This window comes from Crotalus tigris, unplaced genomic scaffold (genome assembly GCF_016545835.1).
Source record: "Crotalus tigris isolate CLP2741 ecotype Arizona unplaced genomic scaffold, ASM1654583v1 scf7180000024339.11422700, whole genome shotgun sequence".
NCBI classification, from domain to species: domain Eukaryota; kingdom Metazoa; phylum Chordata; class Lepidosauria; order Squamata; family Viperidae; genus Crotalus; species Crotalus tigris.
Window position 1 is genome coordinate 3590794 of NW_024100509.1, and position 25753 is coordinate 3616546.

Sequence of the window (25753 nt, forward strand, 5' to 3'; positions counted from 1 at the left end):
GCAGTTCTCAACCTGTGGGTCGGGACCCCATTGGGGTCGAATGACCATTTCACGGGGGTCGCCAAACAACGCAGTCCACCATTTTTTCCCCCTTTTCCTTAGCTGTGCTACTCCATTTTATTCTATTGGCTTTTGAAAGCCAATAGAATAGACTCTCTTGAATAGAGTCTAATTCTATTGGCTTTCAAAAGCCAATAGGAATTGTCCAGGCTGCCTCTGCCCTGCTGAGCCCGTCAAAAGTCCGATTCTGCAAATGGTGCTGCAAGTTGTCTGCAGCGAAGGCGAGCTGTCTGGAAGTTTCCACCCCTCCCTGCTGAGCAACTACTAAAAATGTAAGTAAAAGAGGGCCAGGGGTGGGAGGTGGGAGGCCGGCGGGCGCAGGGAGGGTTGCTGGCACGCGTGGGGCCCGGCAGGTGCCTTACCTCCCTTGGGCTGGGCCAGCTGGTGGCCCAGCCGGTGGTCAGCCTGCGCCGTCTCTGCCGCTTTCCAACTACGCCTCGGCCGGCGCAGGGGGCAGCACCACGCATGCGCGGTGCTCCCGGGCAGGGAAAGTCCTTGACTTACGACCGGTTGGGTAGTCCTCGACTTATGATCGGTTGAGTAATCCCCGACTTACGACCGGTTGGGGGTCGCAGCATTAAAAAGGTTGAGAACCACTGTGCTAAATGATTCCATCAAAAACCAATTCTGGAACAATTCTTATAAGCAGGGGATTTATCCTATATTCTAGTTCAGGCAAAATTCAGTTCCATTCCTTCCAAAGAGGTATGCAAGAAACAGAAGATCATACAAAAACAAATGTGGTAAAAGGTCAAGTAGGAAGCCATTTTCATGGAGGTTTGTGAAAGAGAGAAAGGCATCACAGAATACTGGTAATTCCACAGAGGACTGCTATTCTGACACTTTGAAGAGATATGGCTATGTAGTAGCTTGTATAAATCATATGATGAGATGCTTTCCTTATAAGAGAAGAATCAGTTGTATATTCAAAGTCCCTCCCCCTTCCAAATTCTAGCCACTTAAAATCTCAGTTGGCATCCTTAAATTTTGGGGGCATGTTCTGCCAGGATATTTGCAGCTTGTTCTTAGAAGATCTAAGGAAGGCATTAAAGCAGCCACCCAAGCCTTCACATTGTGAGATTGCTTCACAGCTTTGAGAAATGAAGCAGCACTTAAAAGATGAAATGATTTTATAGGTCTCCTATGAGGTATGTTGTGATGTCTCTGCAGAAATGTTAAAAAAATCCTCCTGCAAATGTATTTGCCCCCACACACACCTCTGATCATAATGGTACTGAGTGGTAGAAGCTGGCTTGAGTTGTCTTTGGCAAAGGTAAGGAAGGAAAGAGAGGTTGGGGGAATGAAGAAGGGGAAGGGGAAGGGGAGAGCTGTAAACAGAGGATGGAAGGATGGATCTAAAAGACGATTCCTAGTTCTGCCTACTATGCTTTCTCAGGAGGCTTTACACAGTGAATTAAGAAATGTTACTCACATCAGCCATCTGAATTTCCTCAGGGTCCAGCCGAGGATGGCTAGGGCCATTCGCTAGATTCCTGTTCTGATGGGCTGGACACATGTTTTGCCGCAAATGATTGTGCATCTGATTTCTCTGTTTTCTGAAGAATAAGTACATTGAAAGGTATTGATTCATATTGCAACAGTGGGCCAGTTTTACTCTGATGGACTATATAATCCTGTTAAGTTGGGGGCCCTAGACTGAATGGTTTGGCTGGAAAATTGCCTAGTTTTGATGCTTTTCTGCTTTTAGTCTTGATTTCCTAAATTTGGAGTTTTAGTTTTCATATAGAGAAAGACTTCATTTTGCAATTCATATATCATTCCTAGTTTTCTGTTTAATGCTAACTTTAATTATGTTTAAGCAGTAACTATATGAAGAAAAAAGTTATAGAAAGTTTAAAGAAAAACAAAATAACAATAATAATTAAAATATATAAAAATATATAAGGTTGGATCTTATTCTGAAATATATAATTATTTTCTAGCCATATTGATAAATTTAGTTGTATCAGAATCTCACTAATCTCTAAATAAGTTAATTTACAGTACAATACTTTTTTATTGTTAATAGTCCATAAACTTAGTGCCTCTATATTTTTGCAATATTGTTCAATATTATTTAGCAGTTGTTAGAAAAAAATTAAAATTACAATTTACAATTTTCACAAAGAGGCACAGTAATCTTCTAGTAGTTCATAGCCTGATTTTAAAAATATAATTTTGTATGTACGCATGATTAAAATTACAAAAAAATCTTTTTAGATTCTTAACATTTCCAGTATTAAATTTATATTTTATTATAATATATAATTTATATATTAGCTAACATTGCATCAAAAATACTTCTGTATTTTAGCTTGCTTTTGATTTATTAGCTGGTATACTGAAATGCTATTTTGTTTGTTTATAAGAATATTCAAATCTTGTCTCTGTTTTTCTTTATGAACACCATGTTTTCATTTGTTTTCTATTGGAGTCATTTTATAACCATAGTTTACTGATATATCTAGTTAGAGGAGCTGAAATTTGCATTTCAAATTTAGTCATGTTTCACAACTGTTTCTATTTAGCTAAAAGTTATATCACAATTATGTTATAGTTATGAAAATACTGAAACAAAAGATATTTCCTATCCATGTGTATGTGAAATCATATTTAGTACAGAAAGAACGAAATGATGATCAGTCAGGTTACATAGGATTAAATTGCCCATTTCATGTATTAAATTAAGTCATTAGGAAATAACCGGCACTTAAAACCTTTTGAATTGTATAGAATATTTTTAAAAAACCTTTGTGAAACAACAGAATTTCTTTAAGTACATAAATTAATGGATGGAGCAAAGTAAATTTAGATTTTTTTTCAGTCCTGAAAATAAGATTATTTCGCTATATTTAACATTTTTATATTAAGGGCATAACATTGAACTGTAATTAGTTTTACAAATGTGAATGAATTTATAACTTGGGTTATTTTGTCAAATAAATCTTGCAATTGCCTGTTACCCTTTATTGATAACAGAGGAACTCATTGTTAAAAAGTTAAAATAATTTGGAAGCAAATTGTTATCACTGCAACCATTCCTAAGATTATTGATTCAATGACAAAATATAATATCCTTTTCTGTAAGACTGATTAATTCATTTCTTAACTTCCACAGAAACATTAAAACTGGATAATAAATACTTCATTCTCCTATACCTCCACTGAATATTAATACCTTATGGGTAGAAACTATTCTTTAATTTCCTTAGAAGGGAATATTAATAGCCAGTACTTCTGAGCATTTAAAATGTGTCCTAAACATCTTTCTCATCCTCTCTGCCTGTCTTTCTTACATATTTGTGAAATCTAGAATATCAGCACTGAGTGTATTTTTTTCAAGAATGTTTGACCCTGTAAAGGCTGTTTCTCAGTGGGAATATTTGCTTTGTGGGGCAGTCTCTCTTCAGAGACTGGATTTGCTCCTTTATTCTTATCCTTTTGGAAGTTGTTAAAAATGGAGCTCTTCTAGAGGACTTTTGGAGGGTGATGATCTTAACTGCGTAAAACAGTGAGTATGGGATTAATATTCAAATTGTTCCCTTAATTTGTTTTGGCCTAATTTTCATGTATTGTAGGTTTTAGTTTAGAGTATTATGATGGATGCACTGTATTTTGCAATTGTTAACTTCCAAGAGTCAAGCTGATCACATATTTGATAGAGGATTATGTAAGAATACAAAGCTCCTCTTTCTGATATAGGCTCCGTGGCAGTCATATCACTACTTCCGAGGTGAAAAAGAAAGCACTGTATAGTATAGATCCAAATAGTTTTCCCTTTTTTAATCTCTGTTTTCTTCCCACATCTTGTGTAGTTTATTTGTTTATTTGTACTCCACGTTTATTTTTTGCAAATAACTCAAGTTGGTGAACATATCCAATAGGCCTTCTTTGTCTTATTTTCTCCACAAAAACAACCCTGTGAGGGGGGTTGAGCTGAAAGAGAGTGACTGACCCAAAGTCCCCCAGCTGGCTTTCATGGCTAAGGCAGGACTTGATGTCATGGTCTTCTGCTTTCTAGCCTGTTGCCTTAACCGTTGTGAAAATGGTGCACAATTTAGTTTTATTCGTTTTCTGTTTTTTCCAAATACAACTGGCAATTTAATTTCAATAGGGATCTGTGATGTGTTTTCCTGGGAATTTATTCTAACATAACCTCTTTATATATATATATATCCATCCAGAAGCTTTCCTATAGCATAAGTTTGTATGATATTTTTATTTATTGTAGGAGAAGAAGAAGCAGAACTAGGGGGTGGAATTAAATGTATCATCAGTTTAGAGTCCTTGTGTTGCCACTAGAGATCCAAGTCCAGCCCCTCGTGAATTCCACTGACCCTTATCTAGCACCAATTTAGTGCTGACCACTAGTTGACTAGATTCTTGGGTATAAGTTTGAATAAATCTTCTATGCTGCTACTTTACAAATAATCCTGATTCTTTGTTTACCTGATATTTATATACACATTTTGATGTGTGTTTCCTTAACATACAGTTTTGTACACATTTTGATTTGTGACCAGCTGTGCAAATTTTGAAGAAGTATATATAACTGTTCTTCAGAGAGTTTACTGGATTAGGAAGTTCAAAGCACATATATTTGACTTAAAATGTGAACTATATCTTTCTCAGATCTTGGTATTTTTAGGATAATCAACACTACAACTATAAAAATGATACAAATTTTCAATCAATAGTATAAAGAAAAGGCATGTTTTTAAAGCTCACCAAATCTCATAAATAACAATCTTTAATAACTTTCAAAGAAAGAATCTTATGTTCTAGACATAATTTCAACATTTGGTAACATTCAAACCAGATACAACTGCTTTCTTTGTCATGTGCCTGCTTTATGGAACAGCCTTCGCCACGATATATGGATAGCCCCAACCTGGCCCTGTTGGCCTCAGGACAGGGGATGAAGAGCTGGTTTCTCCTCCAGGCACAGGGACCAGGAGGTTGATGGAGTGGTTGATGGATGGATATGAGTTTTATTAGGGCTATTGTTGTGTTCATTGCTATAACTTTTTAATATATGGTGTTTTTATTCTGTTTACCTCCCAGAGTCCCTTCATAGCTGCATAAGTTTGCTTAATAAAATAAATAAACTGTTCCTTCTGAAAGCCTAAAAAATTTAGGCTATGAACTTAGAATTCTCACCAGAATAACATTTGTTTCAAACATTGTTTGGCAAGTCATGAAGAAATGATAATAAAGACAATCTATACATAGTATTATATTTCTCTTATTTGTATTTTTTGTATTTCTATTATTTCATTGAAACTTTTATAAATTGCATTTTAATGACTATTAACCAATTGTTACATTTCTTGTGGTTTTACTTAATAATCCAATTATATTTACCAAATAATTTTACCACTTATTTGTTGCCTGTATTTCCAAAATATATACATCAGTTCCACATGAAATATGAATATGAAATATGAATTTATTTTTGTTAGCTGATAAATTTTCTGTTGCAAGATTTTAATTTTCTTTAATTCTTAAAGCACTTAGCAATTAAAGTAACTTTTAATTCATTTTAATACTTTAATCATAAACTGCATGTTTTTAAGATTGTTTATAAACCATACCTATGTATTTCTAAAATGTTTAAACTCCTTTCTTTTTCATTTTTAGTTCTTTCCCTTCTTTTTCTTTTCTTTTATTGTATTCATTGCATTAAAATTGATTTTAATATTAATAAGTAAAATCACTCACTTGGTTTTACAGTAAGCTACTACACATACTATTCCCACAACAAGCAACGCAACACAAATCCCAGTAATGGTTAAAACTCTCTTCTGATACAGCTCCTCGGCTTCTGCAAGGACATAAAAATAATTGACAATTAACATTTTTCTCAAATTATAATTGCATTCTGAAGATACAACTACAACTTTCCATGGTGGAAATTGGAAACTATCTATATATTTTCCTGAGATAGAATTTAGAGTTTTATATCTGTTTTAATATTGATGCTCTTCTTGATTTCTATCCAAACCTTTCCTTTCCCTTCTAGTCCCTGTAAAATCAAAACAAGAAGAATCGGCTGTGCCTTCTTTTTTCGGAGCCCCTCCTGTGTGTGTGTGTGTCTGTGTGTGTGTGTGTGTGTGTGTGTGTGTGTGTGTGTGTGTTTAACCTCATACTATATTGGGAATATTTTCTAGAACTTCTTTGAAGTATTCAGTTGCTGTTTTCTATGTATTTGGCTGAGATATTACAGAAAAATTACTGTATATTGAGCCACAATGAATATATTTGTTGTGATCCAACTTTGGTTGATAGAGCAACCAAGATGGTTTTCCTTTTTTCTGCCCTCTCTGACCCCAATTTAATGTCCCCTACTTTTAATGCCACTTTCTGGCAATGCTGAAAAGTTTCAGAAGCAGAAGTACAGAATGCATGCTCAGATTACAAGGGAAAAGACTGTACATCACTGCCTGTTTTAATATCTTTCTTTGCTATTCTAATCAAAGGAGAGATATGAGAATTCATGTGGCAGCCAATGAACATATGAGAATTCATGTGGCAGCCAATGTAATCCCAACATAGTAGAAGGGCATGCAGAATATATGCTATTAAAACATGCATCTCTATTGTTGCCCTGAAGACAAGGGAGGAAAATATATTAGTGAATCTCCTAGAGGATGAGGTGAGGAAGGAAACAAGTTAAGCTAATTAAAGACATTAGTGAGAAAGAATCCTTGATATTTTCTGGTTGTTTATAAAGTTTCTGTCAATTTTCTAGAATACCAAACTCATTGTGTTGGAATGTCTAGCAAACCCTAGGAACATAGAGGGAGAACTGTTACCGTGTTTCCCCAAAAATAAAACCTACCCCGAAAATAAGCCCTAGCCTGATATTTTGGGGTGGGCCTAATATAAGCCCTACCCCCTAAATAGGCCCAGGGGTGGGCGTGGGCAGCACAAGTAGTGGTGAGCATGCGGTGGCCGGCGGTGGCTGGCAGCAGCCGCAGCCCGCTGGTCCCTTGGTGCAGGTAAATTTCACTCAGTTTCCAAGCGTCCCATAGGCACCCAAACACTTTTCACCCAGATGGAGAAATGACGGAGACTGGAAGCTTTATCTGCTTGCAAATGGGATGCATGGAGAAGGTGTTTCCAAGCACCCCATTTGAAAGCAGACGAAGCTTCCAGTCTCCCTCTGGGCGAAAAGTATTTGGACGTCTATGGGGTGCTTGGGGCAGCTCCACCCCCTCCCCCTCCTGCTTGCCTCATGGCAGCGCCACACAATGCGGCAGACCACATGGCCTCCTGCTGGATGGGGCTGTTGGTGCCACTGCTGCGATGCGAGGCAGGCATCAGGGAAAAAATAAAGACATCCCCCCAAAATAAGACCTACTGCCTCTTTCGGAGGCAAAGAAAATATAAGACTGGGTCTTATTTTGGGGAAAACATGGGTAGAAAAAAATGTTCCTTAGTTCAGGAGAGGGGAGAAGCATGAGAAAGAACATAGAAGTAATACCACCTTAGTTATGTTAGGTATAAGTTCTGGTTAATAGCTTTGGCAGGCTTTCAAGATTCTTTTACATTAGTCTATTAACCATAAAGTTCATTCCAGAGTCCAAATGGTTCTTGTTTCCTGAGTTTGCCAGCCTCAAAGGGCTTGACACTCAGTGACAGTTAATTCCTTTACTGTTCCTAGGTAATGGGTAGCACTGGCTGTTTAGACTATATATGTTTTGAACATGATTTGGAAGAGGTATTTCAGATAATATACAACTGCAAGAATTAGCAATTCTTTGTGATTCATTAAAGCAACCCCTCTTTATATCTAACTGCTCTACAAGGCCAGAAAGAAAAATTAGTTTAAAAGTAAATAAAGAAGCAAATAAATAAAATCAACCTTCTAAATGAGAACGACCATTGAAATATATTTAGCTTGTGTTGAAACATCTACCTTATTCCTCCTCTGAGACTATGGGACTAGGTTACCTGTGATGATGTGAACCAGATTTGTGCAATAATGTTCCCACTGGATAGCCCCTGATGTCCCCATCACTACAGATATAAACAGAAAGAACTGTTATGCTAGTTTCCTGGATACAGATTTGTGATTTCATAGGCTTGCTTGGTGCTAAGGAAATATGCTTTTATTCTCCTACAGCTTTTATTTGTTTACCTGTTTTAAACAGTACAGTTCCGAAATTCAACATAAACAAGTGGGACCTGATTTAAAACGTACAGTGTGAAGTGCTCCTCAGCACTTATCCATTTAGAAAGGATTTTTGCTTTCCTATATGTATATTTTGTTGTAATTCTTCAAATTTTGATGTCACTTTAAACTTGCTGACCTTTGGGCCTCTATAATGTTTGGGTGGTGCTATTAAAGATGTGTTTGCATAAATATATATTATGACACAATATATAATCTCTCAGACAAGATGCACTTGAAAATCTAAAATCTGACAAAGAGGTAGCTTTGGTTTGGATGAATGATCTTTGTTGGAAAACAGAGAGTGTCTCTCCCTGATGAATACATATTGGTATCTTTTAGTAACAACATTCTGATTACCATCAGTATCATCTTATTAAAATGATTTGGTGGGCTAAGGATGAAACCTACAATAATATGGTAATTTCAAGAACTACATTTTGAAATTTATGCTTAACTTCCCAGCATTTAATAAGTATAATGACTTGCAAATGTTTACTGTACTCCACATGTTCTTTATTGAAGATCTTTGACTAATTAACTGATATGTTGATGACAGCTAGCAATATGTTTCTTTGGCATTAAATTCAAATTACACTGAATTGCTGCCTGCATACAATAACTGGTTGGATGAGGCCAAGAAACTGAGAAGCCCGAGTAGCTGATATTCTATATACAATTTATCTCCACCTGAAACAGCAGCAGAGTTTGAGGGTTCTCTTAGATATATTTTAGGAGGCAGCAAAAACATGAACTGTGATCATTTGCTAAGCTATAGGAGTGGTCTACAAGTGATCTATCAATATCAGCTATATGGACAATACGGTACATATTTCAGATTTTGGTTATATTCTATGAATGAGAGGCTCTCTGTACTATGCATCAAACATAATTCTTAAAAGAGAAGGCACTATCATTTTAAAGTTTATATCTTGCAGTTGCTTGTGTGTAATTGTCAAATTCTTTTGTATACATGTATTTTTTTGCTGTAAATAAGTGGAATTAAATTAAATATATTTCATTTAGAATGCACCTTTGTATCCCCCTTCTCTCTCATTCTCTCCACCCCATCCCCCCACACAGAGTCAGAATAGAGAGGGTACCTGAATTAAACATAATTCTGTAAATGAATCTATAGATTATCACTACATTTACCTTTCTCACTCTCTCTTAAGAGCATACAGAATTCTTTCTTAGGGCATAATTGAATATTATGTGCAAACCCATATAACAGAGTTCTTATGTCTACAGAAGAGAAAAAATGTACAGTATAAAGCAGGAACGGGGGGGGGTGTCTTCCTCCATCTATTCATCAACCCCCCTCTCCTTTGCTTCTGCATCAAAAATGAGGTTTCTTCTAGGGAATCTTCTTGGGCTTGCACCAAGGAGTAGGCAATACAGTAAATTGACCAAGCTGAACAATCTGATAATCTCTAAGGCAGGGGTTCTCAACCTTGGCAACTTTAAGACTGGCAAAGCTGGCTGAGGAATTCTGGGAGTTGAAGTCCACAAATCTTAAAGTTGCCAAGGTTGAGAACCCCTACTCTAAGGCAAGCCTTACCATCTCCTCCCACTGAAGAGCAGAAGGTGGCAGTAGGGTGTCTGGGAGAACTGAATATCCAAATGCTCTTATGTTAACAGTCCATTTTTTAACCTCAACAGAATATGTTTGAAAGCAGGGTGAACTCCATTTCTCTTTGAAGGCTCTTGCCCACAAAAGCAATATGAACTAGTAGCAAGATTAGCATAAAATCCTGGGATTCTTGCTGATGATGTTATGAATTATTATGCCACAATATGAGTCCAAGCTCCATTATTTGGACGTATCTATACAAATAAAACAGTACTAGCATTAAAGAGTCTAAAAAGAAACTCTACTTTATATTGAGAAATTTAATATTCAGTTGAAAGTTAGAACTAAGTAAAGAAAAAAAAAGTCTTAAACTAATTTTAGTGCCTTTTTCTAAATTCTATTTTGATGTGCTGAAATATTCCAGTGTACATAAATTAAATGCAATTACTGGAAATGAGAATTGGAAAAAGAAAACAAGACTTATCTTCCTCCCCAGCTCAACTCTGTTCCTGTATTAGCTGCCTGCTGCCAATACTGCCCCCCAAATCTTATGCCAGATATGCCACAAATTGCTACATGTTAGTATTTCAAGATTAGACAACTGTTTAAGCAAAAGACATATCACATCTATAATTTCACTCCTACATAGTCTCTTAAATTATGTTTCTTTAGATGCTACTGTGTACGTTGATTCTATATTATGTCAGTTGTTTTTATTCAGTCAATTCATGGGAACTACTTTGGGTGTGTGTATATATACATACATACATACGTATGTATATATGTATATCTATATATGTATATGTATGTATAGGAATACATTGCAAATATGTGATTAGTATATAAGTATATTACTTTATTCTGACTATTCTTAAATATATCTGGAAAAAAATGTGATTACTCTTCTTTCAGACTTTTTTAATCTTGTGCCACCCTGCCATCCCTAATTCCCCCAGATAGAAGAAATGTCTAATAACAGTCAAAATATCCCACATTTTCATATATTGGAAATGCTTTAAGAGAGTCCTGAGCCTTTGAAGCAAAATGAACTTAAATGTAGATGAGCAATCAGAGGAATGTTTTCCACTTTTAAGTTCCGCAAGCACCTTGTGTTGTTCTGGATTACTTGTCAGTAAGGCTGTGTGGTAGCAAAGGAAAGACATTGACTTGTTCTATGATGCTCTATTGTCATAGCTGATGATTGCTGTAGTTCATATTTTCATGTCAGTACCTCTTAGTAATTTAGAAGACATTTCATAACTGCTGTGCTTTTCTCTGCTGTGTCCTATTTAATGCCACACCATCAGGAAGTCTTCTCCTGATTGGTGCTTTGAGGTGAAAAAAAAAAGGAAGATATTTCTTAGAGGTCTTAAAAACCTTATTTTGTTTTGGTTATTTTATGGGCCATTAGCTATATTCCATTCTGGCAATTTTACTATCTGTATTTCAACCTTCATGTATCACAAATGTATTCCTTAGGAGATTAATGGAAACATTGCACAGCTATTCTTTCTGTTGCCGTGGCTAGGGAAGAGAAAGAAGAGTTGCCATGGTCAGAAATATGGGGGGGGGGAGACTAATATCTTGTCGGGTTGTAATATCTACTCATGCTGTAGATTAATATGTTCCCGAGGGAGAGGCAAAATGGTCCCTCTGGAAGGAAAGAATAGAGGAGATCCAGATCCTGGCAGCCCAAGTGAGCACAGGGCTGGTGTGGGAAAGGTGATAAATGAGAAAGAGGAAGAAAGGGTGATGGAATTAAAGATGGGAATTTGGAGGCTGGTGAAAGTGGCATTTTCAAATATTAGCCTTCAGATGACTGGTGATGACTGTGGGAAGGATAGGGTAGGTCCTAGGACATGATAATCCTGTCTAGAGGGCTTGCTGGTGACTTTGTAGAAGAGGAAGACAGCAAGAACATTTTAGTGGCCCCTTAATCATGGGAGGTATTTTGGGAGGAGGGGAATTTGTCAGGCAGAAGGGAAGCCAACAACTGCCTTATAACAATCCCCTTCCAGAATTGGGGTTGCTTAGCAGCAATAATCAGGAGGGATTTTGTGCCTATGATCAGGGATTTTCCCTGCAGGAATGGCAGGGTGTAAATGTGTGTTATCTTGGGCAATAAGGAAAAAATGAGAGTTGTACTTACCTATAAGCCATTCTGCTGTCCCTGAGGATTCTTTCTAGTGGGTCTGGAGCTCGTTGCCAGACTGGTTTAAGAGTTTCCTTGGCTATTGGTGCAGGGGAATTCAATTTCTATATGCTGGGATGAAGTAGTCTGGAAGGGCCGAAGTGATAACCAAGGCTTGCCCCAAATAATATATTCCCCAATCACACATGTGAACTTACTGTACTTCTGATCAACTGTATGATTTGGATATGAAAGACATCAAACTGAGATCTTTATTGTGATCAGATGACTTCTGATCCAGATGAGATTTGTCTCTATTGCTTCAAGAACTCATTAAAATGGTCCATACGAGATGTGTAATAGATCCAGATGGATACCAGAGGGAATTTGTAGAATTCCCTAATGACTTAAAAGGTTGTTCCTTTATCTTGTGGTCTCTAGGAACTGAGAAGCAGCCAAAAACCTGATGTGATTTCCCTCAGTAGTCTGGTCTCAGGGGCTCCTTGGTTTACTCAGGATCTCTTGGAGATAAAGAAGCAATGACTAGCGTGCCAGTGGAGAAAGGCAAAAGGAAAATATGACCCAACAAAGATACATGCTCGTTTGAACCTACATGGTGCCAAAGGCAATAAAGCATTTGGTCTTCTCTGCTCTTATTACATCAATAAGGTGCCAACCAGTAGCCTTGTCTAAAATTACCTGTCTCCTGTTAAGGAAGATGGGAAGGAGATATGCTATTTAGCCACTATGCCCTATCATAAGTTTTTGTGGACAAAATTGCTGATGTTTGTAGACTCCCAAGAATCCCTCTGTGATGGAGACAGATGGATTCTAAATTTGACAAATAAGTAAATATTGGCTATACTTTTGACATTCTGCAAACAGAATGTTTAATGGTACCCAATCAAATATTTATCAGAATATTATCAGAGACTCTTTTCAGCTTGTGTAATCTGGGGAAGATGAATGCTACCACCATTGGACCTGGTCCACAACCTTCATGGCTGATTTGGGCTGTATGTTATGAATGACAGGCTGGCATGGGAGACGGTCAATGTTTTTTTGAGGGAAGAGATGTTGAAGGAGGCAGAGGTATGTTCCATTCTCAAGAAATCCTCCCTGGACTCAACAGTTTTAGATTATTAAAAAGGTAGTGATATGGCTACCTAAGCTACAGCGTGTTCTTGAAGAATTGGATTACCCGGATCCTTTTCAGTTTGGATTCAAGTCCAGGCATGGTACAGAAATGGCACCTGTTGCTCTGGTTGAGGATATTAATTTGAAAGTGTACCCTTCCCAGTCCTTTTCAACTTCTCAGTGCCATTTTATACCATTATCAGTATTATCCTTTTGGATCATCCCTCAATGTTGTGAGTTGGAGAAATTGTGTTTCAAATTGGTCCCACTCTTATAAGATACTGTTCATTCACATTAAAGGTCCCATTCACTAAGTAGGGGCACACCAAAGTCACCTTGCTATCACATTCTATGAAACTGGTCATCTTCCTTCATCTCTGTAGCAACTACCATCTCCTTTTTTATGGGTTGTTATAATGTGGGTGAGAGGGAGGCCTCTGGGAGGTTGGGTCTTCTGTCCCTGACTGGATAGTCAAGTTTACCAGATATGTAGCATCCTCTAGCTTCTCTATCAAGGCTGCTCTGTCTGGAATCATCCATTTCTTTCTGTGTTTTCTTTTATAACGAAAGTTCTCATAAATCCAGTCATAACACACTTTCTTTTATTTCTAGTGCCCTACCAAGCCTTCCCTCCCTAGACAGTGGTTCTCAATATGGCCTACGCCATATTTCCAATTAACAGTGATTTATGATGCAGTTACATAGGAGTATGAGTCTCAGGAGGCCATGAGAGGAAAAAAAAAAAAAACAGTTGAAAAGTCCTGGTCTAGATTGATAAGACTCTTAGGTAGTCTTCCACTAGGCGACCTCCTTTTTTGTGTCTCAGAATGAGGTACCTCAGCGTGTAGTACATGAAGGAATCATTTAAGGAATACAGGGTTGAATATTGCCTCTGGTTCAATCATTGGGCCTGAACCATTTTTTTTCTTAAGATCAGCCAAGTAACCCTAAAGTTCCTGTACTCCTTCACAAGGGCTATAATTAGGTTATACGTAAAGAACATAGGATAAGGATTAAGACAATAAGAGCAAATATAGAGTAGAAAATAAGAAATAGTCCCCCTGCTGTACCCAGAACTTGGAAAATTTCAGCCAAACAAACAAACAAACAAACAAACATAAGGCAGACTGTATTGTTTCCGGTCTATGGCAGCCCAAGAGAGCACCCAGAGGCCCCCAAGATGTCTTGGAGGGGTGTTTTCAAATGTAGATGGGTGCAAGAATTGGAGTGTGTGGGTGTGTTGTTAGCCTGAACACTTACTTGTCATTTTAATTTCTTTTTACCTTAAACAATGAGTGGGAGAAACACACTTCTGTTTCTCAAGGGTACAATTTCTAGAATTTCTGAAGACTGAAGAAGAGGGTGCACACTCAGCCAGCTAGCAAAGGAATGCAATACATCTATTTGGGCTTCACCTCCATGGAAGGAAGACTCCAGCTGTTACTGTCAGTAGCTTTGGCTTGTCAAATTGTGAAACTAAAGCTATTCAGGCACTTTAAAAACTTGAAAAATTTAGTTAGAAGTGCCAAGATTTTCAGGGTGTCCTAAACAAATTATAATTTGAATTCCACTCCACTCCCTAACTTTTAAAGCATTTTCATACATCATGCTTATTTATTTCTCCTTTGAGTTTCTCTCCTGCTGTTCTTATTAATGCCAGATTATTATATAGAATGAAAAGTGAATATGCATTAATTATGCAAATAAGCTATAGATTTTACATTTCAAACTCTGATAAATGCACAGTTGCTTCAGATAAGAAAGTACCTGGAAACCTCTGAGTAATTACTGTGCTACATTTCAATCACAGAAGCTTCAACATATTTATATTTCAATGGTCAAAATTAATGGGTATGGATTTCAATCCATACCTGAATCTTTGAAATGTGAATGTATTAAGAAATTACATATCTAATCTTCACATTCAAAAAGTAATTTGTTCTGCTTTTCAATGAAACTAAAAATCCATCAATTCTCTTATCTCCCTTATTTCTGTCTGCCCCAATTCAGTTTCAATGTGCATTGGGTTATCCATCTTTGCCATAATTTCTAATTTTTTATTTTTGGAAGTGGGGAGACTTCATCTCAAAAACAGTGCCAAATTGTGCAACAAAAATTGATCTCGTTAGTACAATGTACATAATGATGGATTCAAAACAAAGGGAAACAGTTTCAATACACCTATTTAAGAATGTGGCAAATGTCAATTCTCAAATTGGTAAATAAACTTGCCCATACTGCAAAAAATACACTTTGTCAAGATATTACATAGATTTTTGCAAGTTTACCAGTGATAATTTTCATATAAGAATAAAACTATTAAGAAAATAATATTTGCCATGATTCTCCTAATCATTTAGCAGAGATATTTGGATTTCTATTTGAGAACTGCAAAATATTTCAATATTCAACCATTTCAAACAAAGATTCACAACTAAATCTCATTGCTGATTATTCTATCAGAATATAGTTGTGATACAGTACTTTCGCAAAACAAAATATATTGCTTAAATGGAAAGAAATTTATCACTTTGCTTTGCAATAAGTAAATAATACTGTATGTGTACATTTATATGAGCCTTACAGAAGAATTATAGAAGAACACAAGACAATGCAAATCAAAATTTACTTAATTATAAGACATTGGGATAGCACAATTGTTCGTGTGATATATCTGTGGTATTTTTGAATGCATATCACAGATTATCATTCTGTGATAAAATATTAAATGCAAACCAGCACATGTGACATAACGTCATCCACGAGCATCACAGGAAATACATGGCTGGCAGAAAGTATGAAAAAAGAAGAGACAGCATGGCAAAATAAGTTTATTGGCACATAAACAGTCAGCCTAGAAAGAAAGAGATTTTTAAATAAAGCGAAACAAGCAGAAGTCAGGAATGGATGTCAAAAATCCTCAATTCAAAATAGCAAGTCAAAATGTTTTGAATCAACAGCAATGTCAATCCAAGGCCACTTTCCACATTATGCTTTTCATTTATACAAGATTTGCTCCTGGGAAGGATTTATAATTTCCAGTCAAATTGGTCTATTAAAAACAGATCTCACTGAATTCCGTGAGACATATTCCTTAGGTAAGCATGGCAAGTGCGGTAGCATAAATCTGATACACAAGTTGCTATAAGCACAATTAGTCTTTAATGCATAATTTTTGGTCATATAGCACATGAAATAGGAAACTAGCATGCCTGGGAACAAAAATAAATCAAAGAAGTGGAAAAGTGGTTTCCATCACAAAGAACATGATGATAATGCATGAAAAATACTATATTCTCATAGGTCAGTTTGGAATTAGCACTGCTAAAGGCTGTAGCAACTCTCCTGTAAGGATCAGGATGATTCTATGAGAGCCATCATCAGGAGGGGGCGCTACTGACTTTCTTTTCTTCTTTCCTGCCTATCCACTAGTTGTGCAAGTGGACACAGGCGACTTCTGGGAGGCAAACCACTGCCGTTCCTCCCTAATGCTCTCCTTCCAAATCTCAAGTGGCTGGAAATCATCTTGCTGAACGTCAGCCATTCAGAGGTACAAGAATGATGCCTATTGGCAGAAGGAATGGATTAATTTTAATGGGAGAGGTTGACCCAGCACTAACGATAAACAACTCTAACTCACTTTCATAAGGAAAAACAGAAAAGCCCAGGGGTTGAGAAAGGCAGCACTGGTTCTATTCCTAAGAATGATTCCTGAACATAATCAGGCTTTGTTATCTGTGTGTGCATTTAGCTTTGGTTAATTAGTGTAAAGACACTAATCTCCTCTTGAAACTAATACAGTTTTTTAGTTAGGAAACTATCCACTTCAATTTTCAGTTGGAAAGGGGTAAGAAATTTAGACAAGAATTGGTGCCTCCTTAAAATACATTAACTGAAAATGTTTCTTCCCATCACTAGGAAGTAGCCATTCCAAGCATTGGATTCACCAATAAAACAGGCGCTGTAGGAGGCTGTTTCCTAATAGTTCAGTATGTAGTGCTCGCAGTGGCCACAATGCAATGGGTCACTCTGAAGAGCACTGAGAGCACTCCATATGGGAGAGGTGATTGGCCACTGAGTGGCAGTATTACTGCTCCGTGAAGAAAACCTATGAGAGGAATCAGATGGGACCCTTTTTGGCTGCTCTTTTTCTCTGGCTACTTGCTCTACAGGTCAATGTGTTGCACCTGGCAGTTATGCATTCAGCATTATTGAGAAAGTGTTTCACATTATGCACAGGGGTTCATAGGAAGCATTCTCCCATCCCATTAGAACAGTTATCACTGAGATTCAAATACATAGCAATCCTCCCTCATTAATGTAGCCAGTGATTTCTGGTCTTTGGCTTTTTCCTATTCATGCATATTGATGGTACAAGTGCACTTTTATGAACATTCCTATAGAAGCCTGAGGTTGTAAACTGCTGCATTATGTTACTACATTGGGGTTGGGGCTATTCTTCATGTTCCTTTATGTAGAAGTCTATGTGCTTGGAAATCAAAGATTTAATATATCTTAAATTACTTGCTATTTCTCCTGCCCTGCTCCTGCAGTCTGCATTCATTTAGTTAATTTTCTGGAAAAGAAATATTGAAGGTATATATAACGGGGGTACTGCAATCTCCCCTTTCCCCTTTTACTAATATAAAATCTTTTGGAGGAAGAAGCTAAATTGGAGCAATACAAATTCTGCTGCTCCAAGGGGGGATGCTGCAATATTGTTTTGCTGCTGGGTCAATCTTTTTAAAAGAAATACTCCCAAACCAGCATGAAATTAAATAAGGTGAGAAGGAATGGTTCCAAATTTGACTTTGATTGGTTTTGCAGAATTGCTATAACTTCTTTAGTACAAGTCTGTTCTTTACTAGGATTTGCATCCACTATTACTGCAATACAAGTCTGTGATCTTCCAAACTGACCTAGGCAATTTTTTTTATCTCCAAAAAGCACAGACTAAAATGGCACAGAAGTGCTACTGAGCAAGCACTTTACTTCTGGTCTCACTGAGCCCCACAGAAAAGTGCTGCAGTGCACCCAGGCACACTTATCTATATTTATATTAATATAGATAAACTGGTTTTGACTGCATATGTATACTGTATATGCACATGTATATACATATACATATGCATATACATGACTTTTCCACAAACTGTGCCAGAATAAGAGATGAGCAGCTGATATTCTTGGTCACCCCATAAAAACTGTAAAAACATAATGTGAAGAACTGTGGTGTCTGTTTAACAAATGAATGGTTTGTTTCATACCCTTTAACTCTAATCCAAGATGCTCTGCCAATACAGAAAAAAGAAGAAAAAGAGAAGATAAATAAATTTCTAACAGAAGTTTCCAAATGTTAAAAGAAATATCAAGCATGTATTTAGAGTAGCTTGCTTTCGGCCAATCAACATCTGAGGGAAAGTATCAACACAGTATTGTTAGCGTAAGTATAAAGAAAGCACACACACACATGCACACAAGTCGAGAATCTTGCTACAGTGAACTTTCCTTCTTGTAAGTACTCTAGATCTGTGCACCTTCAAAAAGGATTCAGAATAAATAACTCAGACTCTTTATGAGCACAAAAATTCTTGGCAATTTACATAAGCAGCGCAACTTTTTTAGGCTTCTATGTAGCCTTGAAAAAGATGCTGCTGCTTTAATAGCTGTTTTAATACTAACTGTCCACTCCTTAATAAGATTGTTAAAGTTGCAGTGTCCTTTTTTCAGGCTTGCGCTTAAGCCTAAAAAAAGTGAAGCTGATATCAGCAGAGAGATGCTGTGCTTGCATATTTCTTCTGAAACATTTTGAAAGCAGTGCAGAGCCTTATTATTCTTGCAAATCATTTCTATCATGCAGAAATATTAATATAACTTAAACTAATTTGAAGCCAAATTGATCAATTTCTGTTATGATCATAGATCAGCATTACAAATAAAAGCATTAAAAACAATAAGCCAATTATTATTTTTGAAGCCAAAATTATAAGAAATTTGATGTTATGAAAAATATATTTGCAATCAGATTTTAAACATATTTACTTGACGAGAAGTTGTCTCAAAGTGATACATATTTGGTCTTAAAAAGAGATTATTAATACCCCCTCTGAATTAACAGAAGCTCTAAAATCTATATGAAACCATTAAGTAAGTTCATCTATCATTTTGGGATCAAGCAGTTAGGTAGCATTACATCCCAATTCCAGACTGCACAGGTGAAGTTTTCAATGTACTGACCCCAGTGTGTTAAGAGTGTGCTCCCTCCAGGAATCCTCCATTGAAAGTCATCTGAATACAGCAAGAAAGTCTGCCTTCTCTGCCCCATACTCCAAAACACCCGTGGTCCCAGAGATAGGGACAGCACCCATTCTTCTGGGGTTCTGGAAAGCCCCTAAGGCCTGGCTCAGTTCCCAGGCTGGGGACAGTCTGTTGTTTTATTGGCACGGCTGTTTTCAATCTAGGCTGCCATGTCTTATTTCTTTTTAATATTTTAATTGTATATTTGGATACTGTCAGTTGCCCAGAGTCTTCTGGGTGGACATAATAAATTTAAATAAATAAATAAAGAATTAGTGGATACAACATTTAGCTTATAATATGTAATTTATCTCAGTTAAAATGATGGCATTAAATGCCTCAGCCTACAAATTCCAAAGGGATAAAGGAAAATTATAAATTCTAGATTACCCAACCCAAAGCCACTGTAACAAAATCTCTTTGAAAGGGCTAATTAAAACATCACAAAGAAGACAGCAACTTTGGAGCCTACATAACACTTCTGCCTTGAAGTTAGGTGAAACAAAAGAGGAAAGAAAGCTAAAATATAAATCAAAATGTGCATGGAAGGCCAAATAAACTAGATCTAGTGTATAAGGGTATGTATGCGTGTGCGTTGGTGATGAGTAAATATAGGAGAGCTTGAGAGAGAAGGAATGCTGCCATTTATGTTTGTCTGTGTGGTGCATGTTGTATGTGTGTGAGAAAAAAGAGGAATGGTTCTTGACTATATATTGTGCTACAGTATTTTTATGCATTTTCCCTTCATAGTATAATCCATTTTAAAACCATATTGTGATTTCTTTATAAAACATAGTTTGTTTCACTTCCACAAAGGGTATCTACAACATTTGTTTTCAGATCTCTGCTAGTTCCATTTGTTTTTTTGTTTTTGTTTTTTGTTTATTTGGGAGAACCAGCCCACTTTAGAATAGCCTCTTCTGACATTAACAATGGCCACATTGCTGCTTAGCAAATTTTGTGAACACTGGACAAATGCAACTGATAATACAGTTTATGCAAACCTCGCTGGGACAGTTATAATGAAGGTAAACTATGCTATTATTTCCTGTCAGAGGTCCATCTAATTCATTTTGTTTCAAAGTATAAAGACATTTTAGAATTAATCCGCTCCCTTTTTTTCCAAAACAAGATTAAAAGTGTTTATAAATTTATTCATATATCAGACATTTTGTAAATGATATGTTAGGAAAGCTCCCTTAATTTTTAAATCATATGTACAGTAAACAGATTCTACAGACTCAAATAGCATGGGTCAATTAAAATTTAAGTTTTAGGTAAGTTTACCTAAAATTTACCTTCCATTACCTTTTGTTAATTTTTAGGTCTAGTTCTAATTTTCTGCCCTTAATATAGAAGAATTCTGGGTTGGATCTCAGTTTTCAAGGTGCAATTATCCCAAGCACCACTTTTTTTTAAATTCCACAGAAATTTATACAGAGAAAATGTAACATTCCATCTTCAACACAGAATACAATATTAAGAAATTCTTTTGTGCAGCCACCCTCCACAGTTTGATAAAAAATGATTTCATTCTCCTATTTGTTGTTTTGCTAAGTTGATAGATGCCCAATTATTTTTTTTTTATGCATACATATTCTGGAGAGATTGTTATTAGTCTGTCCAAAGGAAAATTCTAAGATTGGATAATGTGAAAACCTCCACTGATGGTCAACAGTGGATGGGCATTGATTGGGCTCTTCAGCTTAAAACAGTATGTGAAGCTTGCTTTATTAGTCTCACTGCAAAGGAACATCATTCCCCCATAGATAAAACTGCCCCCTACCTTTTTACTTTTGCAAAAGGCCATGGTTCTGTCGGTGGGCTTGGGGACCCTGCCTTGACATAACAGAATAACAGAGTTGGAAGGGACCTTGGAAGTCTTCTGGTCCAACTCTCTGCTCAAACAGGAAACCCTATACCAGCTATGCTGACTGAGGAATTCTGGGAGTTGAAGTCCATGAGTCATAAAAGAGCAGAGGTTGCCTATCCCTGCCCTATACCATTTCAGACAAATGGTTGTTCAATCATTTCTTAAAAACCTCCAATGTTGGAGCACCCATTACTACTAGAGGCAAGTTTAATTAACTGTTCTAACTATCAGAAGTTTCTCCATAGTTGTAGGTTGGTTCTCTCCTTGATTAGTTTTTATCCATTGCATATGGATCCATCCATATGGAGCTGATCTATATGGAATTGATCAAGTGGCTTGTTTGTGTTTGTCAAAGCTGGGCAGAGGAAAGAAAGGTTGGGATTTTAAATTTTGGCTTTCAATTGCTGTACATCATGTTATATGTTGCCCAACTCGCTATCCAAGACATTCTGGGCAGCGTAAAATGCAGTAATCATAACAGTTATGAGAATGAAATGGTGCTTTTTACTTGTACCTCAGTCCTGATTCTGTTCTTTAAAAACATTTTTGTTACTTAAAGTGTGAATTCCTACTAATCCTATTGATTTAAAATTTCTGGACCTAACCACATATATTATATCACTGAATTGGGGGGCATGACGATAGCCTCTCCAAAGATTGTGCTACATTTGGCAATCAGGCATCCCCTGGGAAACAGTGTTGTCACTGGCAAATTCTTTCAATCCAGAAACACCTTTTGGTTAGCTTTGTAGGTACTTCCAACATGAATATAGACAGATCACTAGGTTGTACTATAGTTATATGCAGTGGTGGGATTCAGAAGGTTCGCATCACTTCGGCAGAACCGGTAGCTAATTTTTTGTTGCCCAGGCCCAGAATGGACTTCCAGAAGTGGTATCCACACAGAGAACCAGTTGTTCATATATTTGAATCCCACCACTGGTTATATGGTTATATCACTAGAACATATATTTTCTTTCAGGGGGCTGGTGGCCACATCAGGAATGTTGTGTTGTAGTTGCTCTTGGAAGACTGCTGCTTTACAGGCTTTCTTATTCACAAGAGGGCACTAGAAGATAAAAGCAGTACTGAGATCGCAGGTTCCCATAATATTTGTTTTAGATTGCTGTAAGAGCAACTAATACTCTGCAGGACATTCAAATGAATTTAGAATAGTGTGTTTTCTGTATCTTCCTGGCTTGGAAAGCAACCTGGCTTGGAAAGCAACGCTGTTATATTTGCTACTATTGCAAACTGTCATATTTATCAAGTAATTAATCACATTTGTACAGAATGGGATTTCATATATCATGATTCTCATAACAATTTGTTTGGCATTTATACAAAGGTATTCAGATTTAATTATATTTGATGAAGTCAGAAAAAATGATTAAATTGAAAATAGTGTATGTGGGGGACAAATGTATAAGGAACTTGTATTTCCCTGATGTCTCATAATTTGATAAAAATAGAGGTGATGATAGAGAAGATCCCAAAATCTCTCCAGATGGCGAGAGATTTCTTAGACTATGTGCAGGAATCTTGCAAATCTTTACATAAAATTATGTCAGCTGAAGCACATGGGTATATAGTATGTACTTAATTAGTGCAGCAGTGACATTCACTATGCTTCAACCTAATTTTCACTCTACTCTGCAAAGATGATAGTCTGAAAGTGAAGTCGAATTAGAGTACAAACCACTGAAGAAACTCTGGTAGAGGAGAACTCAACATTTTTTAAGAACAAGCCACACATCTGATCCATAAGCCCTGGCTTCTCAATAAACACAAAGCCTTGTGTTTCATAATGAATTATCCTTCTGAAAAAGCTAACATCACAAACAATCTGATTTAATAAGTTTCTGTGCAATGGTAATATGAGAGCTTCCATATAAGGATAGCTATCTTTGAGATTACTCTAAGGTGTCCCCAGGTCTAGTATATGAGCTGGATTAGTACAAGGCTGGCCCTACCTGTATTCTTCATCCAAAATCCTCTTTGCTATCTAGGATAATTTAGGTCACTTTAAACTTGGTCCAGTCTTTGCTAGATCTTTTATTATGCTTAGACTATACATTGGTATGGTGTAATGTTCAGAGTAGAACTGAACTTAATTATTCCTCAATCACACAGCAAAAGAATGAAGGCTCCAAATCAGAAAAGTTTTGCTTTAAAAATATCACACAGCTAAGACCAATCAGTGAAAGAGAGAAGTGGAAAGAGACATACTGGAAAAGCTGGCCATTGCGAAGTTCTGACACTGGTCCCCTGTGAATTCATTCGGACACCTAACGAAAGAAAGAAAACCAGAAAGAGAGAAACAGGATAGCATGATATCCAAACAGACTGAAATGAGGTCCTTTCTGATGCCAACTGAGTTCCCTTTTAAGATTTTTCCTGATGTGTGTGTGTTTTTGGTTGGTCCCTTACCTGTGTTCCCTAAACCTTAATTAAGATATTAATTGAAAAGAACACCCTCACTATGCAACTCTAAATCCAGTGTTGTACTCAGGAGGTTTTTAAGTAGTATGATGGTATAATTTTTGTCTTCAAACATACTTTGCTTAGGATCTGGCATGTACAATCGCAAAGGCAGTTTCTCCAAACATCTCTGTCCGAAGAATCCATTTGGACATCTGGAGGAGGAAAAGGGGACAAATCACAGAACAAGGCTGGCATCATCCTAGAGGCTACGGTTAGAAATAAAAGTGCACAGTGAGGATTTTTGTTTTTTTATTTTAAGCTTCTTATGTTCTTAATTTAATCTTTGCTGTTTTCCCTACGTCTTTCCATCTGCAATTATTCTCTCCATGATTACTGAGTTTATAAATCTTCTAAACAACCACAATTTGCAGAATCTGTTTCAGCTGTGTGACTTGAGAAAACTGTCATTCTCTCTCAAGTCTAAGATTAAAATGAACCTGATTTCCAGAAAGGAAGTAATGGAACATGAAGTAGCATTCAATGTTCTTTCCATTTTCTTTCATTGAGGTCATCTGCAATGCACTTTTGGAACTGCCAGTTTTCCATTCACGTTGTTTAAATCTGGATTTCATATTGATATAATCAACTGACTAAGCAAAGTACATTATAGACAAATGGAAATATATGAGGCTATCATCAGTGACACAGGAGACTTCCACATCGCCACCATTTTCATTTCCCAAACCCTTATAAGTAGTTTGAAGGTGATCTGTGATTATCTTCAAACTACTTATTATCTTATCATTTTTGCTAATTTAGAAACAAGGAAAACAAGAAGCAAAAACTATTTCCCACCTATGATCTGCTTTAGATCCACCAGCAAAAACCACTCTCATGAAGTCACAGTTCAAACCCTGACTTTTTGTATCATGAAGTCAGTCATAAATACTATAGACAAGTCACAGGTTTGTAGTCCGGTCTCATAACGCATATCTCTAGCTTGTACCTCTAGCTCCCTGAGAACACCAATTATGAAAAGAGAAGAGCTTACTCCAACAGGAGAAATGGGATCACAGCACATTAAAAATGAGTGTGTGTGTGTGTGTACTGCTAGATTTCTAGCAATTTCAGCTACACCAAAGCTGAGCCAGAAATAAATTAGCTTAGCTTTCTAATGTTGATACTGACAGAAGTGTAAAGTTCAATTTAAAGTCTACACAAAACTAATTGTATCTGACCAATCAACCAACAAAATCATAAATAAATAGTTGTAGAAGTGGCTAGGTCAAAAGTGAATGAATAAGAAAAGTTGTTTTTCTGAAAACTGAAGTACCATGTATTTTTCAGAGGACATCTCTTAAGACCTTGACATTCTTACCAAAGAGGAGGTCTCTTTTGGAGTTAAATTTTATGTCTAGGTAATCACGCATAGGATTATACTTTTGGCTTTGTAACATACTGAAATGCATTTTCTGGGTAAGTTGAAAAACTTTATACATATATTCTTAGTATATCAGGAATAACTGCTGGGGAAGAATGGGTGACTTCATAAGCTATATTTTGAAACACAGGACTTACCCCTAAACCACTTTCACAATATATGATTTTATTTTCTACCAAATGAATGCAACAGATTTTAATGAAATAACTATTCCTTCATTTCTTCTATATGCAGCACAAGTATTTCAGCAAACTATACTACAGACTGTTTCATTCAAGTTTATGATTTTATTACATCCACTCCACCCATTTTATTACATCCACTCCAGCAACAGGTATCTTAGGCTTTGGATCAACCAAATTAAAATTTCTCCTGCAAACTCCTTTTCCACAAATTCTCAGGAAGACAGTGCTGCAGGACAAACATTCCATCAAAAATACTGTGACAGCAATGAGGGCCAAGGTATCACTGCCATTTGCTTTTAAAAACAGCTTTTGGAAGGCTTCTATTTAGATTTATATAAAATACAGATCCATCCTCTATTTTACATGTGCTAAAGAAGATGAGCAAAATACAAACTAGCAAAAGCAATATACTCTTTTTCTTTATTTGCATACATTTTTTTCCAATCATTCAATTCG

At 36.6% G+C, this 25753-nt stretch overlaps 1 protein-coding gene across 10 annotated transcripts in view; it reads right to left on the reverse strand.

Moving 5' to 3' along the window:
- NRG2 (neuregulin 2) overlaps nucleotides 1-25753 on the reverse strand; it is a 203790-nt gene that overhangs the window by 11731 nt on the left and 166306 nt on the right. For 8 of the 10 annotated variants that reach the window (XM_039325944.1, XM_039325945.1, XM_039325946.1 and 5 more), the window contains 4 exons: nucleotides 23477-23535; nucleotides 18345-18368; nucleotides 5782-5884; nucleotides 1493-1616 (listed from right to left, as the gene is read on the reverse strand). In XM_039325944.1, coding sequence (XP_039181878.1) covers nucleotides 1493-1616; nucleotides 5782-5884; nucleotides 18345-18368; nucleotides 23477-23535 — 310 coding nt within the window. Of the gene's footprint in view, nucleotides 1-1492; nucleotides 1617-5781; nucleotides 5885-18344; nucleotides 18369-23476; nucleotides 23536-23806; nucleotides 23884-25753 lie in introns of all 10 variants that reach the window. The other 2 variants (XM_039325951.1, XM_039325950.1) reach the window with 2 other exon arrangements.